The sequence below is a fragment of the Aythya ferina genome (assembly GCF_964211825.1).
Source record: "Aythya ferina genome assembly, chromosome: 3".
NCBI classification, from domain to species: Eukaryota; Metazoa; Chordata; class Aves; order Anseriformes; family Anatidae; genus Aythya; species Aythya ferina.
The window spans coordinates 88,633,014-88,656,979 of NC_140298.1; the positions used below are offsets into that span (position 1 = coordinate 88,633,014).

The following is a 23,966-nucleotide window of genomic DNA, read 5'->3' on the forward strand; positions in this document are numbered from 1 at the left end:
GAGATAACTGAAAGCGGATCATTTGCAAGTGTCATGGAGAAACACCTGAGGCCACAACAAGCTTCTTGGAAGTCAATTATTTTGCATCCCCTGTGCTATCAGCCTGGTATCCAACATGACTTGGAATTTTCTACCTTAAGAAAAACTGAGCCCCTGTTTGGAAGAGGGCAACAACAATCCATTGAAGTTATCGCTTGTTCAGCAGGTATTGCGTACTTCAGCTCTTTATATAGCTCCTCAGATTGGCAAGTCTTGCAATTTTCATCCATAAAGCAAATCTCTTCAGCAGAGAAGCGGGGCAACAATTATTATTGAGATCCGGTATTGGCATCATGATTTTCTGCAATTGCACAGATAATATCTAGCTGAGATACAGTAATCCTCCCCAACCCCCCCAATCCCAATTATATCCTTTTAACCTTTTACTTAAGCACATTCTTCTATCCCAGCTATCTTCAAGAAGGGCAAGGAGGATGACCAGGCCAGTCAGCCTCACCTTGACCCCTGGGAAGATGACAGACCTGCTGGTCCTGGAAACCATTTCTAGGCACACGAAGGACAAAAGGTGGTTAGGAGGAGTCAGCACAGATTCAAGCAAGGAGAAGTCATGCTAGACACATCTAATAATCTTCTGTGATGAAACAACTAGCATAGTAGAAAGGGGAGAGCATTGCATACTGTCTGCCCAGACTTCAGTAAGGTCTTTGATGCCATCTCCTGTAAGGTCCTCATAGAGAAGCTAATGAACTATGAGCTGGATGAGCAGTGAAGTGGCCTGAAAATTGTCTGAGTGGCTGGGTCAAGAAAGTGGTGATCAGTGGCATGAAGTCTCCTTGGAGGTCAGTAACTAGTGGTGTACCCCAGGGACCCAAATTGTGTCCAGTCGGGTTCACCATCTTTGCTAAGTGTTTGGGTGATGGGGCAGTGGATGGTGCACTCCTCAGCACGGTTGGAGATGACAAAATTGGGAGGAGTGTCTGGTACACAAGACAAAAACTGGCTGGTACACCAGAGGGTTGTGCTGCCAACCAGATGGACCTCAGCAGGCTGACAGGAACCTCATGAAGCAAAGTCCTGCATCCAGGAAGCAACAATCCCAGGCACCAGGACAAGTTGAAGGCCAACAAGCAGGAAAGCAGTTTGGCTTTACTTCTTTACTTCAGCAGTAATGTAGGTAAAGTGTTGCCAACAGGTCCAGCGAGGTGATCCTTCTGCTCTGCTCCAAGTGAGGCCACACTTGGAGTGCTGGGCCCCTCAGTACAAAAGAAACATGAACTGACTGGAGAGAGTCCAGCGACAGGCCAGTATGTGGATTTAAGGCACTTCTCCTATAGGGAAAGGCTGAGAGAGCTAGGACCGCTCAGTATGAAGAAGAGGAGGCTCAGGGGCGATCTCATCAAACTCTATAAACACCCGCAGGGAAGGAGCCAGGCTTTTTTCGGTGGTGCCAAGTGCCTGGACAAGGCTGAAGGCTTTCCACAGTTTCAGGCACCCTAACAGTGTTTTAAGTTCTCAACAGAAGGGGGTAAAGCAGTCTTCTGTAGAAGACTACTGGCAAGTAATTCTTAGTATCAAACACTGACTTCTAAGCCACTCATCGATCTTGGCTGGTGTGATGCTGAATGAACAGACACCACTGTTTTAGGATTGGTTTTACACCAATGAGTTCTCTCATTTATAAGCAATCAGTCCTTTGTATTGGATTTTGTTTCATCTACTAGAGCCTATTCCTGAAGCTCTCTCTGAGAGATCGTTTTTAGTAACACCTCTGAAGATTGCTTCAGCAATGAAAAAGTATCTACTGCATAAATATTATGTGACATTCATTTTCCATACTTAATAAAACTGGGAAAAACGATCAAGTTCAACTGCAGCAGAGGTTGCAGTTGCTATGAGCATCCCAAGAGGCATGCCAGGATGTAGGGGAAAGGTGAGTACTGAACAGGACTTGAGTAAGAATAGACAGAGGTCAAGAATAGCTTTTTCTTATGTTGTCTGGTCAGAATTTCCCTTTATTATTCTCTGACAAGAACACGTGATACAAGAGACTAATGCAAGTGCTACTCCTTCACAGAATACCTGAATGTTGGTTTATTATTTAGGAGGTAAACTAACTGTCAGAACCTCAGATAATCACAATACCTGTGGTGGCTGCATTTTAATAAGACAAACATACATAGCTGTGTGCTTAAAACTGATCAAGTTGCTCTCACTGAATCAGCTCCCACTTCAAGTTTTTGCTCCCACTCCATTCTCTATTTACTATCCAGTGATGAGTGACTCCCAATTTTGTTCCCAAATTAATCTCCATCTACAATACAATAAAAACATACCATGACAACATAGCACTAAAACTTTATTCATAAGTAGTCCTTAGGTAACAAGATAAATAATCTTTTAAAAAAAGATTCTTTCTTTTAAAATTAGTTGGGAACTTCCCATAACTTTACTTCTAACAAACAGAATCAACAGTTGAGAAAATAGCTTCTACAGATAATAAGAAACATCTCTTCTCTGTTTATGTAAAATGGAAATACAGAAATGACTATATGGATCTTAACAATTACCTCACATCTTCACTCGAAGTTAATTGGCTTGAAATTAGCAGACAGAACATTATGTGCTGGCAATCTGCATATACCTCCACTTTGCAACTTGGTCAACTTTAATATGATGTGCTCAGAAGCTATCACAAACAGAATTCTTGTCCTAATGGCTGTAAAAAGCAGTCAACTGTGGATAAAATCAGGCCATCTGTAATTTATTACAATTTTTAAGCAAGCACTTAAGCCTGCCTGAATAATTTTATGTAATGTAATTTTTCCTAAGATTCACACCGGTCTGCTTCTAATCCATAGCCATACTAGGTATTATATAATCAAAATCACTTATCCATCTAGCTCCTTTCCTAGCATTTTATGGCTAAGATTATTTTAAAATATTTGTACTGAAATCAAAGTTTTGAGTTGTGTTTTGCTCAAAATCAAAAGAACATCATTCTAGAGAACTGCACTATTTTCATAGGATGAGAAAGTTTTCCATTCGATTGTGAAAAAATAACTAATAATTTAGCAACCTACATTTAATGATGCACTGCTGTTTTCTCCTCTGCTATTCTTTCTATTCTCATTCTGTGCAGTAATAAAGGTTTAATTTGAAAAACAGGTTTTGTAAGCATACTAGTTTAGACCAGCAAAAAATAAATCATTTTATTTGTCCCTACCAGGTCTCAATTCAAAAAGCAAAGCTTTTATATAAACCAATATTACATTTTATTGAACTCTCACAATGCACTGCTCTCAATATAATACCAATAACACCATTCTAGTTCAATCTAATTTATGTGAAACACTTTTTTTGAATTAGTTTAAACCAAATAAATCAGCAAGTAACAATGTTAATTACTCTATCACACATCAAGGTCTAGGGTAGATTTTAGAGATTTGTTTCTCTCTTATATGTTCCTCTAAGGCAAATCTTCCAGTAAATATAAACATTTCTTTGACAAGGACAAGAGAACTGAAATCTGATTTACACCATCTATTTTGCAAACAAATTGCCTGTATGGGTCTGGCTGGGGTGGAGTTAACTTTTTTCAGAGAGGCTACTGTGGTGCTGTGCTTTGACTTTCTGACTAGAACACTGTAGGTAGCACAGCAGTGTTTTTGACTATTGCTGAGCACCACTTGCACAGCCTCAAGAAAGTGCAAACCACAAATCACAGTGAGTTCCCAGTCTGTTTTGCCACTGAAGTTTAGCATATACAAGCCTCAAAGCTCTGAATCTGAGCTTAACAGTTTCTCACTAGCCTCATCCAAAGGTGAGCTCCCACTCCACTGAACAGCAGCCATGTGTTGTCCCAGAGACTCAGCAGCTCTGCAGAAGATGGGGTTGTGAAGAACCCCAAAAGTAGCACTGAAGCCTAAGTTGCATACTGTTGAAAGTCTGCTGTCTCAGTCAGGCACTTCATCAGATTTTGTTCAGCCAGCTATTTTTGAAGATAACCATTAAATGAATAATTCATTCTGTCTCATCAGAGAAAAGAGAAAAAATGAAAGCATTGCCAAGTCAATCTTCCTCCTTTGCACAAAGATTACAGTTCAGCATGTACGATGTTGTCTACAAGGATATGGTTATCTCATGGGCAAGACAAGAAGGAAGGTCAGTACCTGACCCTGACCAACAGGCACACACCTATTACATTCACAAAAGGAGGATGCTACAAGGTTTATTGCTGGAACCCAAGTTCCCTTTCTGAAAGTGCCCACATGGATGTTTGACTACGAGGTGTACAAGAAGGGTAGGGGAATGGGAAACGGAAAGCTTCATCCCAGCTGGCTTGGTGGACAATGTGAGGTCTTCCTACATGAGTTAAACCCTGAAGAAGAAAAACTAAGAATATTCAGACCCAACAACTCCACTTGTCAGTTACTCCCACATTCTTTTTAATCATTATTGTAACAAAATAGGAGATCAATCCAAGTTTGTGAAATGATTTAAGGACACACTACCCATACACTGCAGTCCTTTCAGAACATTTTCAGACATGACTACACATTGCAGAGCCTACAGGTCAGTCTGAACTCTGCCTTTAAGAGCTACTTGTCTGCACGTCCCTGTTCACCAGATTGCTCTCCTCTGACAGAGGCAGCTGAGGACATTTTGCATAAAACTCACAATGGTGAAACAAACTTGTTTGGGAAGGGTAGGTTTGAAAGAGCCAGCACACAGAGAACATATTGTGGTTATTTTTCATCGTAAATGACTGGCTTTGGGATAAAAGAATAATGCTGGGTAATTCGAGTGTCCATTTTCTGCTTCTGTAACTTCATGACAATTACTTCGTATGTACAATTTTTAAGGGTTCAACAGCTCTAGAAAGGAAGTGACACCCAACAGAAATGTAAAACTGAAAAAACACTTCAAAAAACAAATGGAAGTTTTGCTGAATTCACTACCACAAGATACTCATGCAAATAATTTAGTTTCAACAGCAGCATTTAGGATTAAAAGTTACCTTACTCTCATTTACTTTAGCTAAGAAGTATTGCGAGGGGTAGCATACATGGTAAGACACAAGCCACGTGACTAGTAGCTCTGAAGTAGAAAAAGTTTAAAGTACAAGCAGTCAGAAGTTACTACTGTAAATCCCTCTTCTCCTCCTTTGAAGCAAGGAATCAATCACTGTCAAAGATTGATCCATCAGCTGTCCAGTCCAGTTATCTGCTCCTATTTTCATACTTAAACATTATACACACAGGAAACCTCTCTGAACATTTCCTCAATTTCATGCTTCGATGAAAAATTCACATGAATCTAGAATTTAGTTTGTTTCATATACATCAGACCCACTCAGGCATTTATTCCTGTACTCTACCTTAGCTACATGAGGGTTTATGAAAGCCGAAGATCCATCAAATAATTTAGTGAAAATCACTCCTAACCTACTTAAAAGCAATTTCCAGTTTACTCACTAGAGCTTATAGATGCCTCTATGCTTACTGAACAAAAGTCCTCCTTTGCTCTTTATTAGGTAGGAACTTCATGCCTTGTGCATAAAGTAATTGGATTCCTTCCTTCTTCATTACCTGCTTGCAATAAAACTTTTGAAGACAGCATAAACATTTGAGAATTTCGATATGAGAAAATAATGTTAGTCATTTACTATAAACTTGCAGCAGGTGGGATTTTTCTGACAGCTTATATACTTTCACTATACAAGTTAGTTTGGCCAGTATCTATTTAAAGCATCACTCACAGAAGTCCCAGAATTTTTAAAGGACATTTTACAGCTTTTGTACTTTTTGTACAAGGAAATAAGTAAAAACTAAATTCCTCCATAATACTAAATTTAAATCAAGTCAAAAATGAAAGGTGTTGTTCTGTTTACCTTCCTGTAAGTTATCAGGATTTTTCTCAGACTTGTAACTATATAAGATGAAATTCAACAATGAGAATGACAGATCGAAAACTTAGGATACCTTTAATAAATGAACTTCCATTTTGACTAAATTGAAAAAAAATAGTAATAATAAAAAAAGAGCCGGAAAACAAGTATACTGCGTTGAAGCACAAGAGACACTACAATGGTATCACCCTGAAGTTGTACAGATCGCAATATCTCAGCATGCAAACTCTGATGCGTTTCTAATCAAGAGAAAAACCACTGCATGTCAACCAAACAAAAAGCTGCAACTCTTCTTTAAAGAAGAACTGCCTCAAACTAACAGTTACTCCAAGGAGAAGTCCTGATTTTATTATTTATGAGTCTATTGCGATTATTCTAATGAATCACTCTTGGACACTGAACTACTCATGCTGATGTAGGTAATTTAATTTAGAGTGTTTGTATCAAGGAAACCAACAAAACTGAAACACTTTTTCTTTTTTGTTTAGTTGGAATCTGCACACTTGTAGGCCATTCAGTCTGAAGGAAAACTTTTTTAAGTTGTCCTTGATCTAAGTTTCCATTTTATAAACCCGAGTATTTGGATTTCGTTAATTTTTCACAGTGTAGGGCAAGTACTTGCCCAGCTTTTGGCTGGGAGAGAGTTATTTTTCTTCCTAGTAGCTGGTATGGTGCTGTGTTTTGGATTTTTGATTAAAATAATTTGGTAACACATGGGTATTTTAGTTGTTGCAGAGCAGTGCTTGCATGGAGCCAAGAGGGGAGACAGCCAGGGCAGCTGGCCCAGGCTGGCCAAAGGGATGTCCCACACCAGGTGGTGTCATGCTCAGCAATAACAGCTGGGGGAAGAGAGGAGGAAGAGGGGGGACGTTCAGAATGATGGCATTCGTCTTCCCAAGGAACCACTACCCGTGATGAACCCTGCTGTCCTGGCAGCAGCTGCACCCCTGCCTGCTGATGGGAAAAAATGAATGAATTCGTTGTTTTGCTCTGCTTGTGAGCACAGCTTTTTCTTTAAACCATCTTTATCTCAATCCACAAGTTTTCTCACTTTTACCTTTCCGATTCTCTCCCCCAACCCACTGTGGGGTGAGCGAGCGAGCGGCTGCGTGGTGCTGAGCTGCCTGCTGGAGTCAAACCAGGACAGCCCTAGCAGAAGATAACGTACAATGTGTCGTATCTTCAGTCACCTGAATGAAAAACTTCATGGCTGAGCTATCAGACAGCTGCACCTTAATCTTGTCCCATTAATATAGGTTTATCAAGGCTAAGAGGTTATTAATATCTATGAAGTGGATTAGACTATTCTTTTGTTATCACTTCTTGACCACCCGGTGCTGCCATTTTAACAGAACATAAAATGTTAGCTCAGGTCTCATTTACTTCAGTCGATGTATTCCAAGAAAGCTTAAAACCTTTCATGTCTCATACTGAGCTCCTTTCTAGTACCTGCATCAAATGCTCCGAGAGGCCCTTTTAGCCTTGTTCAAAGTAACACAAGCAATGTAGAAGCATCATTTCTTAAAATGAAGATGTCTGGTTTTTATACTTATTGCTGAGACTACATCAGGCAAAACATCTAAGATTGAACACAAGAATTTCAAGGGCAAGTACAAGATTTACTTATTAAAAAGATTTAACCCGCATTTGGTGCACTAATTGTATGCATTCGTTTTCGAGGTGACAAGTCCACAATAGGGTCTGAGACAAGGGGACAAGTTCTTTCTCCCAAGAGCTTGAAGAAAAGCATCGAAAGACTGTACGTTCACTAGGTTACAGCCACAAGGAGTAGGAACCTGAAGAGGGAGGGATGGCAAGACTGCTGAGAAGGAGAGACCCACAGCCTGCATGCAGAGGTAGCAGTTTTACAGGGATTCTGGGGGTAAGGAAACAGTTTTATAGGGATTCTGGGGTTCAGGATGTGAGCAGAGTTTGCTGCAGCTCACAATCTTTGAAATGACTGCATTTGAACCTAGAATTGAGGACCCACTTACAAGGCTGTGTAAAGCACTAGGAAAAGCTGTTTATCAACCCTTTTCCTGTTTTGTCTTAATCTGGTCATGAAAATTAGTTAGATAAAACTAAAGCATTCTACTTTTAATCCAATAAAACCTGTTCCTAAATCTTTGATAAGTCATTTTAAAGCAGAAAATCTGGACAGATCCGTCATAAAGCTGGGGTTGATCCAGTGTCCCATTACAGCATCTATAAATCAGATTAGAGTGGGAGTGTTTTAATGCACCTCAGTTTGCAAGCTGTGAAATGCAATACACGTGCCTTGCATTTCTATAAGCTGTTTTAAAGATGTCTTCAGCTTTAGAACCACATTCTGGTTACACGAACTCTGTTAAAAAGTATTTCGACTCTGTTTATACAGAGCCTGTATAATTAGCCTGGACAATATTACGGTAATACAGCTGTATGAGCTCCAGTTCCTCAGCTCATTCATAACCATGTGGCACTGTACTGAGTTTTGTAAATGTATCCTAGAAAGGATTCAACTGTTTTTCCATTCCTTTTTTTTAATAACTTTCCTTCTAAAAATCTTTAGCCATACATGATATAACATCAGTGTATCTGAATAGATAGATAGATAGATAGATAGACAGATGGATGTGTAATTCCTTTTTTACAGACCTCCAGACAAGAGTAAGCTGTTGTGGGCATGGCACTTGACTGAACTCATAATTAAAAAGCAATCTAATAGGAACCTTGCTTTCTATCCCTATTTGTGGTTTGCATTCTTTTCCTTGACCACAACAGAAGTGTTCTTCTGCTGAAAAAATGCTTTTTGCATGGAACTGAAGTTCATCTGGCATCAGGACCCTACACCTGCAGCCAGTCCCCAGCTCAGGCCTTGGGTCTTTCCAGATGCTGTTTTCCTGCTCACTGGCTAACTCAGCTTGAGGTTTGCTAGCTCTTACACACCTGCCTGTGTGAGCATGCTGAGTGAATCCAGTTGCTGACCTGAAGCCTTTCCCGTGTCCAACACTAACCTTTTACCCTACTTGTCTGGTAGTCCAACTTGATGTGTGCTAGTGTTCACACAGGTATGGAAGAAGGAATGTCATGGTTGCAAACAGAAGTTGATACAAACACAGGGTAGCCTGCAGTGATCCTCAATCCTGCTTGTCTGCTCTGATGAGCACAGCGCCCAGCAACCTGCATCGAACCTGCATGCATGTGAGTAGCCCGTTATATCCCTTTCTCCCTGCGTATCCTCGTGCTTGATCCACCCTCACCCACCTTGATGCCTTAATTTCTCTGCTTTTGGTCTGTCACCTAATTGCATAATTAACCTGTCACCTAACTGCATGTTAATTGCATAATTAACTTTTCACAATCCCAATCCCCTCTGCCCAATCCCCACATTCTTTTCTCTCTGCATCCCATAAGAACTGTTTAATAAATATTTAAGCATCATTAACTTTTCATGTCTATGACAATGTACTAGTTTTTCCTGCATTTTTTTCCCTCAGTTTTGCTCCCATTTCAAATTTAACCACTTTGAAACAATTATTTTAGAAGCTAATTTTAACCTATCACAATCAATACCAAAATGGATTTCGCTCTACTTGAGTAAACTCTATTTTCTTTCTCTTCGCCCTTCATATAACTGTAATTTTTTTAACACCTGCTAAACTGCAATCCAGCCTCGCAGTCTACATCTGTACTGCAAATGGGTCAAACTTCTTTTTGCTTTTATTCCTCCAGCTTAAATAATATGAACCTGTATGAAATTTGTGTGTTCTGAAAATGAATTGTTTTAAAGCATCCCTACTAAATGTCAGGATCACTGAAACTTTAGATTCATAGCTTCAAGGGATTCTGAGCTTTTACAACTGACCCTTCAAAGCGATGTTACAAGACTCCGATTTGCTTATTTGTGCAGCCATTTCAATATTTATGCTCAGATGCAACCAAATCAATTTCTTCTACACCACTGGGTTAGTCTGTTTCTAAATGAAGGCAAAGGATATTTGGTATGTACGGACTGTGTAAACTGAGGATTTAAGTACGTAAGACAAAATCCATAGGTTATCTTGAGCAGAAGTTACCCACGCTACTCCACAGTATAAAATGCACTATTTGCCTAGCAGCCAAGTCTGCAGGATGAACTACAATATCCTCAAGCTGGGAGATAGCTTGGATTAGAAGATCCTGCTCCCTACCTTGTCTTGCTTATATCTCTATCACAGCTAGAGCAGTATCTTCCAAATACCTTTGAGTAAAGAGTGTGAAGACATAATTAGGTAACAGGATTAATGCCAGAGCCATAAAGATTTTTATGCAATTGTTCTAGTGTCACGAGCAACTACCAAAACATAGTAAATTCAGTGTGAATAGCCTTCTTGCCTTTTAATAAAAAGCTGCACAATCAATACCTACGTCAACTGTTAACCTAAACTGAAAGGCTCTGAAAATTTCACGACAATGTCTGTTAACTTCTTATTGAAAACTTACAACACACTATTTAAAAAAAGAAAATACTAAAAGCTAAAGGTTACATTGGAGCTGTTAACATTGCCAGTGGCATCTAAAATTATTTTTATAAAAAATGGGTTACCATCTTTACTCTTAAGAAAGATTTACACATCTGACAGCTCTTCCTGCTACCCAGTTGTCCCATCTCAAGGCCCTGTCTATGCCTTACACTGTAGTATGGATCCTCCCAAGGATTTTAAGCATGTTCTTCTAGCCTAAGCACAGTAAAATGAAAATGAACATAAAGGCACTTTGCTGCTTTGCTCATGATCCAATATTTGTATTATATTAGAAAAACAAAGGAAGCTTATTATACAAAACAAGGTAAGGTTATTATTTTGAGCAACATTCTTTAAATTCAATTTATTTTCCCTGTTCTCAACTTCCTATCTCATCCCATCCTTACCCTTCCTTATATTCAATTTTGCGTGTCAGTACCACTTCTGTAAAAGCATCATACTTGTTTTTGCATGTGATTGATTGTACACAATTTAACTAGTACTGTAATTTTTATAATATGCTTTACATGAGATTGCATATTTGCACTTTCAATCATGCATGCTGCTACGGTTCAAATGCCTCAAAATGTGTAAGACTTGGTCATACAGATGTTTTTAATCTAAAGATAATGTCCATCTGCAAATAAGGCTGATTTAGTTCAAGCTAATTTAAGTGCACATTTTCTTTTTGTTAAATATATGTAAGTATATGTAAATTTGTAAGTAAAATCATGTCAACAGACTAAAAGTAGAACTAATGTACCTCAGCACTTATTCCAATTTAAAAATCAATGCATGAAAGTGAAAGTTGCAGTCTAACATATTCCAGCAATTCTGTGTGAGTTGCCTTCCTTACTGTCTCAATGTCGTACAGAAAAAAGATGAAGCTTATCACAAGCGAGCAGGAGAAACCTGAAAATGCCATCTGTTAATATGTATTGTCAACCCAAAACCCAGGCCTGTTTTAGGTTTTGACTCCATATGCAGGAAAAACAACTGAGGATCAACTAAAACGAAGCATACTTAAGAATACCTTTTGGTTAAAAATAGTTTAAGAAATTAAACAAAGGCAAATTTAACCAAAGCGGCCCAAACCCAAGCTCGTTTTCAAAGTTTTAAGATTCCACTTATTTAGAAATAATAAAGTGAAAACACTGTTATGCCACGGAGCAGAGTTGAGAGAATCAAGCAGATGCAGAGAAAGCACGCTGCACTGAAGAGAAAAAATGTGATACCCTTCCTGTGGCTCTTTTTCCAGAACTAAAAAAACAAATGTCCTTCCTCTCTCATCCCCTATATGACAAAACAAGGCTCTCTTTCAATTGCTTCAACCTACAATATTTATTTCTTAATATCTTTGTCTACAACTCTAATAAATAATAATACCCATGACGGATTACTTCTGTGAAATAAAGACTATTTTTCAAAGCAGTCCTTAAACACGAGTAATCCTTTGTTCCCTGCACAAAAAATGAATTGCACAGCTTTGGGAAGAAGAATCGTGTTGTAAACCATTCAACAGAAGCAACAGAACAACTCAAAAATAATCCGTTCTCTTCCAAAAGACTGGAAAGGTATGATTAGAAATATAAAACCAGTCTGCATAGTCCATAAAATGCAGAGCAAGCATAGAAAACAGAACAAGCCTGAAAACTCTTCACCCTCTGTGGAAGTAGGAGGAAGGGAAACAGGTTGTCCTATGTCTTACCACTTACTCCTGACTCCTGAGCTTTAAATCAAATCGACTTTGTATGAATTTTGAGACAGGCACTATGTATATAAAATAGACTAGACAGTCATAGTGCAAAACCTGTTTATTTCTCTGTTCCTCTGATAAACACTCAATTGCTTACATACTAACATTTTATGTACGATTACAAAGAAAAAAACCTTAAAAATCATTCAGGAAGGCAAAATTGTGGTTATAGGGCTAGGAGAACATGAATCAAGTTCAAGTGATTTAGCAGATCTCATCAATCATATAATCAAGAAAACATTTACAATATCAATGATTTAATTCTGTAGTTACATTTTATTGTTCGTGTCAATATCCATCAAGTCAAAGATACTCATACAGCTTAAAAGTAAACACCTAAGTACACCACCTCCATCAAACTGGTGTTTAAGTGGAGACAAAAATTTTAGCAAGTTTTCCTTCTTCCAGCCAATGGGGACTAATACTCCTCTTGCCTCACTTGCCTGGATGGATTGGTTTTTGTGGGAGTTTTACCTGTCTTTGGAGGGTGAGGGGACAACACAAACAACAACAAAATGTTCTTCCTCTTCAGTGAAAGAATATTTGACACCGTTTGTGCCATATGAAGTGGAAAAGCTGCTAATATATGCCCCCAATTCTACTTCAGGGGTTTGCAAGAACTTTTAAAGTGCAAATAAACTTGTCAGTACCTCCGTAACACTGGCCATTTGGTGCAAGTTGGTCCTACCTAGACAGAGGCAGCAGCTTACTCTTACTGTTGAGATTAAGCTGGCAATTTAGTCCTCAGCTTGGGAAAGAAAAATAGAATTTGACTGACTGCCACTCAAAGACAGCCTCTAACTTACCCATTCCTGTCACTTATCTCAACTCTATACACAAGAGCCAATTTCAAACTCAAAATGCGCTATAATAAAGCAAATTACACTCAGTGTCAAACAGTACTTCAATTAATCAAGTTAACTGCTGCAGTCCTTTAGAAACATTCATCCTGATATGTTCATGAGAATGAAAAACTTAACTGTGAATATCATTATTAGTTTGCAAAAGCACAAGTAGTTGGTGAACACAAAAATAGATTACAACCCTTAATATGCAGTATTTTACAGAGAAATCATCACAATGTTATCATGAAAGCCTTCGACTGATGCAAAGTCTTTAAAATAAACACCATAAAGAGCTATACTGTGCTGAATCCAAGCACTTAGAAATCACTCAGTGCCATGGGCTTCACTGAACTTTGTAATTTTGGGGATGGTTTTCCAGATCACTACTGGCTAAGTTCTGGATTGCTAGCACACAAATACATCAGATTTCCTTCATTTAATTTAAAAATTAAATCTCTAAAAAAGTTGAAACCTACAAAAATCTGAACATTCTAGTTACATGGACTCTCTCTTCCTTACTTTGGAAGCGCTTGAACTTGAAAGCATCATGCCTGGTTATGCTTATTTTTGTCTGAATTTGTACTGCAGGTGGATATATAATGTATGTTTTGGAACAAAAAAATAGAATGGTCTTAGTCACTGCGATATTCAGGAAGTCTCATTCATAAAACTCAATCCAAGTTCTGTTCTAAATGAAGCATTGTGCAACACAAGTACCTTTACTAAATGAAGTATTGTATCCTTAATAGGCCTCACTTATTAGAAGTCCTGCCAAATGACGAAGAGTTTCCTGTCGATTCTGCAGAGATCAGATTCCATTTGATTATCCCCAAACACCAACTTCCTGGCTCCATTCTGTGCAGCCTTAATGACCAGGTTGCACTGTACCCCATCCCTCCTTTCAGTGGAACAGGTACGAGATGGATGGGGTGCACACTGCTTGAAGCAGCAGCATGAACTTACCTCAAGTGCTCCTTTGGGCTACAAGTGGAGGCTCTACACAAAAGGAACACACAGTTTAAGTTTTACTTCCAAAAACTACTATTGAGGCTTTGGTAGCTCCCTTACACAGTAGTAGACTTAGGCTAGGTATTCTTCTCAAATTTACCAAATGACTAAAATGAACACATTCAATTTCCTGAGGATGAAGAAGTCCTCCTCAGTAGAAATGCTAGAAATAAAAAGGAGTTCAGTGTTTTGCTCCCCAACTAAGAACTAGTTCAATCAGCTTTGGCATAAAAGGAAAACTAAAAGTGGTGGCTGATTTAGGAAAGTTCACCTGCTTTGACTGTGCAATGGACTAATTAATAAGAAAGGAAAGCTACTCAGCAGCTGATGAAAGGGTGGGCAGGATGATGAAGCTTGAAAGATGACTACTGAAAGCTTAGCTGGTTTTTCTCAAAGAAATTAAAAATTTTCCTGTGTTACCATCAGTGGAATACATAGGACTAGTGGCAGACTACAGACTTTCTTCCCTCTCCCTTCACAAACTGGGTCTTAATACATCAGATTTTTTTCAGCTAATTCAAAATCTTAGTAATAATTGCGTTTACAAAACATCTAAAAATTTCCTTCCGTGCATGACAGTCTCTCTTGTGCTATTACTTTTGCTGTTGGCCCTTAAGAAACATTCGGAAACACATGAGTAGCCCCATTTATTTTTTCTTGCAATTCAAGACATTTTATATTGCTATTTATATTGGCATTTCTGTTGCTCGCAAACAAGCTGGGCTTTGGCTGGACACCTCAGCTCCACGTGCTCAGTCCCCGGTTTTCACGTCAAGGAGAACTGCACAGTGATTGTTCCAGCAGTTTTCTTACAATCTTTTCTCAAAGCAGCTGTAAAGGTAAGGTTATTTAAAGCATGAGGAAAAAAAGCAACTTGAAGTCTGTAACTGTGGAAATGGCACAAGGAGAGGGGGAAGAAGAACCCTGGGTTTCTGAGAGACAAGGGCATTCACTGAAAGAGCGGTGTCGGAGTGCTGGAGATGGCAGAATTTGGTCCCTGCCGGCTTCAGAAAAGACATTAATGAAAGACTTTAAGCTGAAAATTGATGAATGCCAGAAGACCTTGCTGGTCTGACACTACAAATGTGAGTTCCTGAATTCTGAGCGAGTAACGTGACAAGTAGTTCTGCTTTTATCCTTAAAGCATCATCTTGCTTATTCTGAGCAGAATCAGCTGGCAGTGAATGAAAGGAAAAGAGGATACGAGATATCCCCAGAGAGTCCAGGCCTCATTAGGTCAACCGCTCCCAGAATAAGCTGCCAGATTTCTGAAGAGTATTCCTTCAGTAGTCCCTTACTCCTGAAATATGTCCCTTTATACTTACTAGGTGGTTATTTATCGTGTTCAAGGAAGTTTGCAATTTCACACAAAACGAGAGATTTTATTTCCCGTTCCTTATTAAAGTTAGAAATTCAAGAGCTTCATTCCTCATGCTCCAGTTCTCTGCCCACCCTTATACAGAGATATTACTTCCCTTTAATTTTGGAACTGCTTTATTTAAAATCCGGATATGAATTTGTGAAAGGAGTGTGCTGGCAAAGTAGCACCCATCTCCTCCGACTGCCAATACAATCTGCCAATAGTTAGAGCCCATGAGGCCTTCAAGTCATTTAACTTCCCATTTAAAACTGAATGCCAGTCTTCTGTGTTACGAGAAGCTCTAGCTCAAACCATGGAAATAATATTTCATTGAAAATTAGCATGATTTGTTCTTGGAAAGCACCCTCTTAAAGCCAAAGAGAAGTCTAAAAGGACTAACATTCACCCAGACTTTACTTTCATCTTCCCGAGGTGTGCCAATAATCGGATTTTAACTGTCCAAGTAGCAACGCCCCAAAAAATTGTTTTTCAAACCTTTGTAGAGATGATCTAACAAAGGCAACTAACTAAGAGTACAATTTTGACATCCCAGAAATAGTCATTTTACTGATTAACTTACTGTAATTTAAAACACAAATTGGAATCCAGACAGATTACCATACCAGCCCTAATTGAAATATTTGGCCCATATTAGAAATTCTGAAAGCAAAGATAAAATTCTAATTTCCTGACATGATAGGTTAGTGTATAACCTCATGTATGCCGAGCGTCTAGTATTTCATTTATTATTCAGTTTTCCTGGAGAAACTGAAGAGTGTTGACACTGAACACTGTAGTTTGTATTGGTAGGTTAGTTATATTTTAGCAAGTCTTAAACATCATCTTTAGAAAGACACAAACTACTGCTGAATCAATGAAGCTTTCAGTATAAACTTTGATATCTACTGGTTACAAGAAGTTTTTTATATAGGAATAATAACAGTTTTATCAACTGAGACCCATGACCAACAAGCATGCAGTACTAGAGGATCAAATGAGCACGTCGGAGGAAAGCTAACTCCCTGTCTTTTCTGACTGCTATCAGCCTATTACCAACACGAAAAACCTTCAGACCACTAGACCAGGCTTTATGAAGCACCAGAAGCTATAATTAATAACAGCAAGGCTGACAACATTACTATTCCATAGTAAGATTTCATGAGGTAGATCTCAATTAGACTGAAAATAAATCATTACAACTGCCAGTAGCTTGGCAACATCACCAGTTTTTAGAAACTGCAGGATCTGATGTGGAACACCACAGTGTTGGCTATTCCCAATAAACCACTAACCACTGGGCTAGACTCATTCTGCAGCTGACATAACAAGAGCCTGTTAAAATAGAAATTACCCAGCCGTTTTGTCACAGAAAATGGAACGGCCCAGAAAAATCGAGTCAGAACCAAGTATCCTTGCTACTCACTGTTCTGCAGAAGATCTCGTTTGGACCTTGAAGAAATTGCTAATTACCTGACACAGTAATACAATACTGAAATAATGCTGTTTACTAAACCCATGTTATAAGCATTCAGCAGTATGTGAAAATGCAAGAGAAACAGGGCTGGATACTCAGCTTGTGAAAGACTAAAGATCAGTTAGTCACCAGTGAAAAGCTCTTATATGCAACCACAGGAGCAGATCAGTTGGTTCCTTGACGCAGAGACCAGAACATAAGCACTGAATGTCAACATTTTGCTTTTTTTTCATTTGTTTTAAAACTCATTTCCAAAGCTAACAAATTTGAATTCAGTATAAGATACAAAAATGACACTAGGAACTTAAGGCTCATAGAGGTACATCACTTTTGGAAAGCTATCTGAAGTTTTCTTAATAGTTTCATTTCCAACTTTTTGCTAGCTTAAAGCCTCCTCCTCCCCCCCAGTCTTCATTGATTCTTCTGTAGGATGGCTAAAACACTGCTTGAATCATCTTAATCAACAAAATTCCTGTAAAACTGACAATTGCTTGGTTGCATGCTTTTACTTTATTGACTTTTCAAGCCTGGAATGTCTACACTTGGTATACAATGCCTGATGAAGGTGACCAGTGACTGCACATAGGAAGTGTCCAAAGAATTCTTAAGTTGTTTCCTCTTCAGAAAGCTCGGAACTGGGATAAATTGCCATCTGCTGCTTGTGGTGGTTGCTGGGAATATACTGTGGTCAAGACTCCATCCTCCTCCTACTGATTCAACACGCAACATTTAAGATACCCTGCAGTCAGTCTTAACTGGACACAAAGTCCATCGTTATTAGTCAAACTAAGAAGAATATTATTGTTTATGATCTCCTGAAGCTGAATCATGAAAAAAAACAGCGATGTATGACTCTATACACATAAATAAAAACCTTCTGATCCTCTATCTCACCACACCACTTTCCAATGGAAACACAAACATTCAATATAGGTCTCTTTCCCTTGGATTCTAGAAACTGACTGCAATTTTAAAGTAACATTTACAGGTGGTATCTAAAAATAGTGTATTTTGAGTGATTCTTAAAAGCCTTGAAAAGCCCCAGCTTAAAGAATCTTTTAAATCAAACAGACACATAGATGAGTTTCATTTGAGCAACCAGTGCTGTTGCATTAATAATGAAATAAAATGCACTGCATGCTCAAACACTTTGCAGCTGCTACAACAGCACTATTACCTAATGCAGATGTATTTACAAAATGCCACGTTTTGTAGCACAAGCATTTAAAATCAAAATACGTCTTTTTCTTGCTTAATCATTAAACTGGTAACCTAATGACAGTAGACATTAATGACATTGGGACGTGATCATGGATATCTAATCATGTTAATATAAATCTTGTCAGTAGCATTTGATTTGGGCTTTATGTCAAGTGTAAGGGAAGCCCCTCTGCTCTAACTGTGCACTGCTGTTCTTTCTTCTCACTTAAATCTTGCCATGTGATTACCCATGGTTAAGGGTCCCTTGCAAAAGCAACTTCTCCCTCCCCACAACCAACACTAGACCTCTAGACTTCAAAAAGTTAACACTTAGAAACCACAGCAATATTTTTAGCCCATACAACTGAACAACGTTGTTCTAATCACGAGAATAAAACACTTAATTTGGCTGGATGCAAAAAGCCTGTACTTTTACAAAATTTCAAAAAATAATAATTTTAATATTTGTATTACCACCCTTAAACATGCTTTGACCTCCTAACATATGTGTAAGGACATCCTTTCCCACTAGCTCACTGAAGACTCATGCTGTCATAACAAACTTGCTTTGTTGTTCCAAAACTGCTTTCCAATTCCAGGAAAAAAAGATATTTAAATTGGGGAGGATTTTTTCCTCATCCACAGATGCATATATTTTTGTACTTATTTTTGGTTATGCAAAATAAATATAAAATATATAGAAAATTAATAAACAAAATAAAAACTGAACTAGAAATATACCCACAATTATAATTTATGAATACACATTTTTCATAGTTGTAACACAGCACTACTGGCAAATTAACTGACAAATGGGAGTCCCCACTGTGTTCTGTGGACTACGCAGCAGATACAAACATACTAATGGAGTCACCTAATTGGTGAGAGGACATTTGTCTCAGAAGAAACTGTTCTATCTAATACTTAAATTATCCCTTCCATTTCTGTTAATATTAACTCTACAAGCAGTGTACATCAGTGCACATTAAATTTTAAATGTACATATGTTGCTAAAACTGGTCGTTATGCTTTACTATAGTTGCTGAAAAAAGCAGCTTAAGCTGGTTTGTCTGTCACATTTTGTCGAATGCTTTCAAGTTACCTAGATTGAAGTTAGTAATTCAATTTTATAATTATACACCTGTTCAAAATGATTCATTTAAGAAAGACAGCATTAAATGATCACACTGTGCTCAATAAAGCTGCAAATTTTCTATGTAAGAATGTTAATGGCACATGTTGAAAACCTGAATCATCTGAGCTTAAATCTTAACAAATCCTAACTCACTTCCCTGCTCCACCAAACACATTCCTCATCAAATGGTCAACCAATGTCTGTATGCAAGCAGAAGTACAAACATTAAGTACACCATTCATGTGGTTAACGAGGTAACTATTCATGTGTGCACATGTGTATATACATTATTTCCTCTGCAACTAAAAATTTCATTTTTTCAAGTCCTCACACATCTAACACTATGTGTAATTTTTAAGAAACTGGGAAAAATATTCTTACCTTTTCAACTGCTACTTGTTTTGATGTTTTTTCTGATTCTTTCTCTCTCTTTTTCTCTTCTTTCTTCTTTTCTTTTTCCTTCTGAAAAATGAATAAAAGCATTTTGCTAGTACTCAATAACAATACATTCACAAACATACTGAATACAGAAAAATCTTCAGCTAGTCCCTTTCAAATACAGAGGCTATGCTTTTATCTGTTCTGCTTCCAGAAGTATCTTTTGTTCAAATAGTACTACCAAAAAATCCATGGTTTTTTTTTTTTCCAAATTTAAGAAAATACTATATTGCCTTCTTATTTGCATTTCTTCTTGTGTCTGTGTACAAGCAGAAAGTAAAAGTATCAGTGTTGCTTTTTCCTGAGCCAAGGAGATCTAAAAAGAAAAAACATTTCTAGCTGCCCACAGAAAACAATTCAGGAAAGGCCACATAGTCACAAAAACAAACAAAACTTACTAAAGCTTGCTTCTTCCTTTTTACCTGATTTAGCCACTCTACATAACCTAGTAAAGAAGTCTTTCCACAATAACTTTGTTTTTGCAACTACCCCTTACTACTCACTAATAGTGATGTCCCATGCAAAGAAGAGAAAGAACCAGGTGTGCCATCCTTGACTAGTACCAACGATTCTTAGCATCAGAGGAATTACTTTCCTTGCATCATCCATAATTTCATAAATCAGAATCTGCCTTGAATTTCTGCTTCAGAAATATGGAAAAAAATTATCAAAAGGTACAAGTAAGCAGATTTTTATAAATCTTGCAATCTTGGTTAAAAAAACATCAGGACACCGTCACTTCTAATGGTGGTGGCAGCAGTCGCCTTGTGCTGACCACCCAGCTCTGGGGCTGTGGGGAGGGCCTGGCGCTGCTCTCTGAGGTGGAGGGTGAGGGCACACAAGAGGTGTGCTTTGGCAGATGGATTGCCCTGACTGGTGGCCAAGATTCAGGAAGAGCTGGGGAGACAGGGAAGCACCTGGGAATCTGAAAAGGTGATAGATGAATGGAGCCATGCTCTGCTTTCTCAGGTATGCACGTGCCAACCTGGCATCTGATCTGCATCAGAAGCAAGGCAGCACCTTGAGGGACATGAAAGAGTGGAAGCAAGTTACCGCATGGAACTGGAAGAGGAGCTGTCTGCCTGCTCAGTTTCCACTACCGAAGAGGTGCAAGGCTCTGGGAGTGGCAGAGGAGGAATGTGCAAAGAAGGAAGAAGAGACATCCACGCAAACTCTCCCTCCATGGTCACATCAGCCAAGGCCTCACAGCAAGTGCAGCACCAAGACCGGCACCGTGAAGAAATGACAGAGGGTTGTAGCTGTAGTCGACTCCACCCTCAAGGGACTGGAGGCTCCCATCTGCAGGCCAGACCCTCTCCACGGAGCAGTTTGCTGCCTCCCCAGGGCTCAGATCAAGGATGTTACCAGGAAACTTTCAAGTGTAATGCAGCCTTCAAACTATTGCTTCAAGCTATACATTCACTGCAGTGAATGGAGCTCCATATGGGTGGCATTCACCAATGGTGTTCCCTATAAACAGCTCTGATACCAGAATTTTTGTTTTAAGGAACTCCAAGAACACTCTTTCTTCACAGCTTCAAGTAATGCTTCAAAAATGCTTTCAAAAGCTTCACTGTATTTACCAGATGGATTGAGGTTATTCAACAGAGGTTTCTCAAGACCCAAGTAACCCCTGTGTATTATTTAATCTTGTATTAACTTAATCTCTGACCCTGAAAAGTGAGACTACCACATAAACCAACTTGAAGCGCTGGTAGCTGTCAGTCAAGCAACATGAACTACTAGGAACACAAAATGCAGTCCAAACCAGGGGACCAGCCAACACTGCACCTCACCTGTGGCAGTGTCAGGTATAAGAGAAAGCTTACCGGGACAAGTATTGAGAGCAGGGTTTTATGTTGAAGCCATCATAATAACCTGAAATTTGCAGGTTTATTGAAGTAAGATTGCAAATGCACAGCCAGGCCTTTCAAACAAAGCTTAATCTTCCCATCATTGCTGCATTACTGATTCCAGCATCAACTTGCATTCGAAACACTCCCCAAATCCTGTGACTGCAATAATGTATAGGGCACAAATACACCGTTGGAGCAACAGAGATTTCTTTTTCCAAAAGTCTTTTATCCCTTTCCTCGCTGCTTTCTCAAGTTGAATAATTTAAGTACACTTAATCTCCTCCCTTATGGAAGCTCTTTTATGTCTTAGACGCTATTTGTTTCTTCTCTTCTTGGAAAAGGTTATTGGAAGTACCATAGCAGTACTTACTTTTCAAATAGAGTATTTTAAGTTTACTACAATATCTCAAGTGAAAGAAGAGAATTTTTTTTTATATATGATCTTCTTCAAGATGTCCTGATTTCCAGTTTGACTTTAACATTTTTTAAAATATATTTTGTTAGAGAAATTTCACTTTCAGAGGGAGAAGTATCAGAAAATTTTAATTTTTCAGACTTCAGGAAAGAAGAGAGCTTGCATTAAGCTTCATGTAGCAAACACTCCATAAAGGTGACCAATATAAATAAGAAATGCCTCTCATGGCCTTTATAAAACTCCTGCGTTCTTCATAGTGAAGATGTGAAGACAAACTGTACACCCATGTTTCCACCTCCACACCTCACAAAGCCCACAGGACTTCTCTCAATTCCCAGAGACTTTATTTTTGCTAAACACATTTTCACTGAGGACTTAAAAACCCATAACTTCATCTTCACACTTCACAAGTCCAATATGCAAGCTTTCTGCTTCAGCTCCGTTAGATAAAAATGAATTCAGACTAAATAAAAGCATTTCTCAGAGGCTGTATTCATGCCAGAACTTCAACTCAAGTGTTTCATTACTTGCAAAATTAGTCAAAAGACACTATCAAGATCATAATGTGAAATTGTCTTTATACTGGTCCTAAATTCTAAGCAAAAATCATTCATTTTTCCCCAAGATTCATTTCCAACAACACGGTATACGAGTTACATAGCGGAACTTTTAAATTGGAATACAAGAGAGGAGGTTAATAAATGAAAGGTGAGTTTAGTTACAGAATGGCAGCTGAGATTCCTGCTACAACGTTAAGAGCATGTCACATTCCCCAAGGCTTGTGGTCTTGTCCATGACACTAACTTAAATTTTAATTAATGTCAAATACAGCTGAACTGAAATAATTTATAACATCTGGTCACATTTTCTTTGTCTAGAAGAAAAAAGCATGATATACATTTAGATCATAACTTTTGTCATATACTGTATACAGTCTCAATTTAGAGTGAAATACACAAAAGAACCCAGCAATCTCATTTAAAAATATGCATTTCATTATTGTTATGAATCGTAACATTTACCAAACGTTCAGGCAAATGATATCTCATCCCCTACCTGGGTATGTGTGAAAATTCAAAGGTCCTTCTACACAGTAAATATAACTTTAATACATGCGCACATACCCCAAGTAGAAGGGATATGAAAACCACGTAAGTTAACAGAAATACAGAATTAATTCCATGACCCTCATCTCCAAGGAAACTGAAGTCACTGGCTGGAATAGCACTGATCATTTAGGTTCTGAAACAATTAATATTAAGAAGTTATCAAGAACTATTCCTGAGGAGAAAGGGCAAAGTCACTCAAGCCCATTAGCTTGGAATGAAAAAGTTTTTCCACACAGCTCTGAGACACTAAACCAGAGCAAAATCTGACTTTCGACACGTAAAATCTGAATTGTGACACGTAAATGTTAGCACATATCACTCATGCATATGTTTTGTCCCACTCTATCAGTTCTTTTAATTTATCAAGCCCTGGAAGCGAGGGGGGAGAGAAGTACTTTAAATGCCTTAAGTATTACTAACAATACAAATTACCTGGTTAGCTCGCTGAAATTACTCTATAGCAATGCAAACATTTGTGCAAAGGAGCAGATTAGATAACTTGACAAGAGTTACAGCAGAAAACCCAATATACCTCTGCTTTGCTCTTCTCAGCAGCAGCTTGCAGAGGAGAGGATGTCAAAGGTTGAGCAGTATCAGAAGAGGATATCTGTACAAAATAGAGGAAAGAAATGAGAAGGAAAATAAGCAAGAATAGGTGGGAAATGGGTGGATGGGGAACAGAGGCAGCTAAGACATGATTTTCATTCTCTTTTAATAGTTTTGAGAGTATAGAAAAAAGAAACATACAACACAGAAAAAGCAAAAGTAAGAAACAAAGTATTTCCACTTAACTTCATAAATTTTCTCAGTACAATTTCTAAAGGAGATCTGTCAAGTAGGAACGAGTGACTCCTAATGAGGTTCACTAGAACAGCATGTAAGCAAATGAACCTGGATATGATCGTATCACAGGCCTACGAGAAATAATTAGGTTTCATCCATTTTTCAATTTTTTCCAACGTGACTCCTGAAATATTA

General features: G+C 38.4%; 1 protein-coding gene across 2 annotated transcripts in view; it reads right to left on the bottom strand.

Annotated features, from left to right (window-relative positions):
* SMAP1 (small ArfGAP 1) overlaps positions 1-23,966 on the bottom strand; it is an 83,241-nt gene that overhangs the window by 24,153 nt on the left and 35,122 nt on the right. Inside the window, exons 5-6 of one of the 2 annotated variants that reach the window (XM_084515957.1) lie at positions 23,521-23,595; positions 19,552-19,632 (exon numbers count right to left, since the gene is read on the bottom strand). In XM_084515957.1, the coding sequence (XP_084372083.1) occupies positions 19,552-19,632; positions 23,521-23,595 (156 nt within the window). The remainder of the gene's footprint in view (positions 1-19,551; positions 19,633-23,520; positions 23,596-23,966) is intronic. The other variant, XM_084515958.1, reaches the window with a different exon arrangement.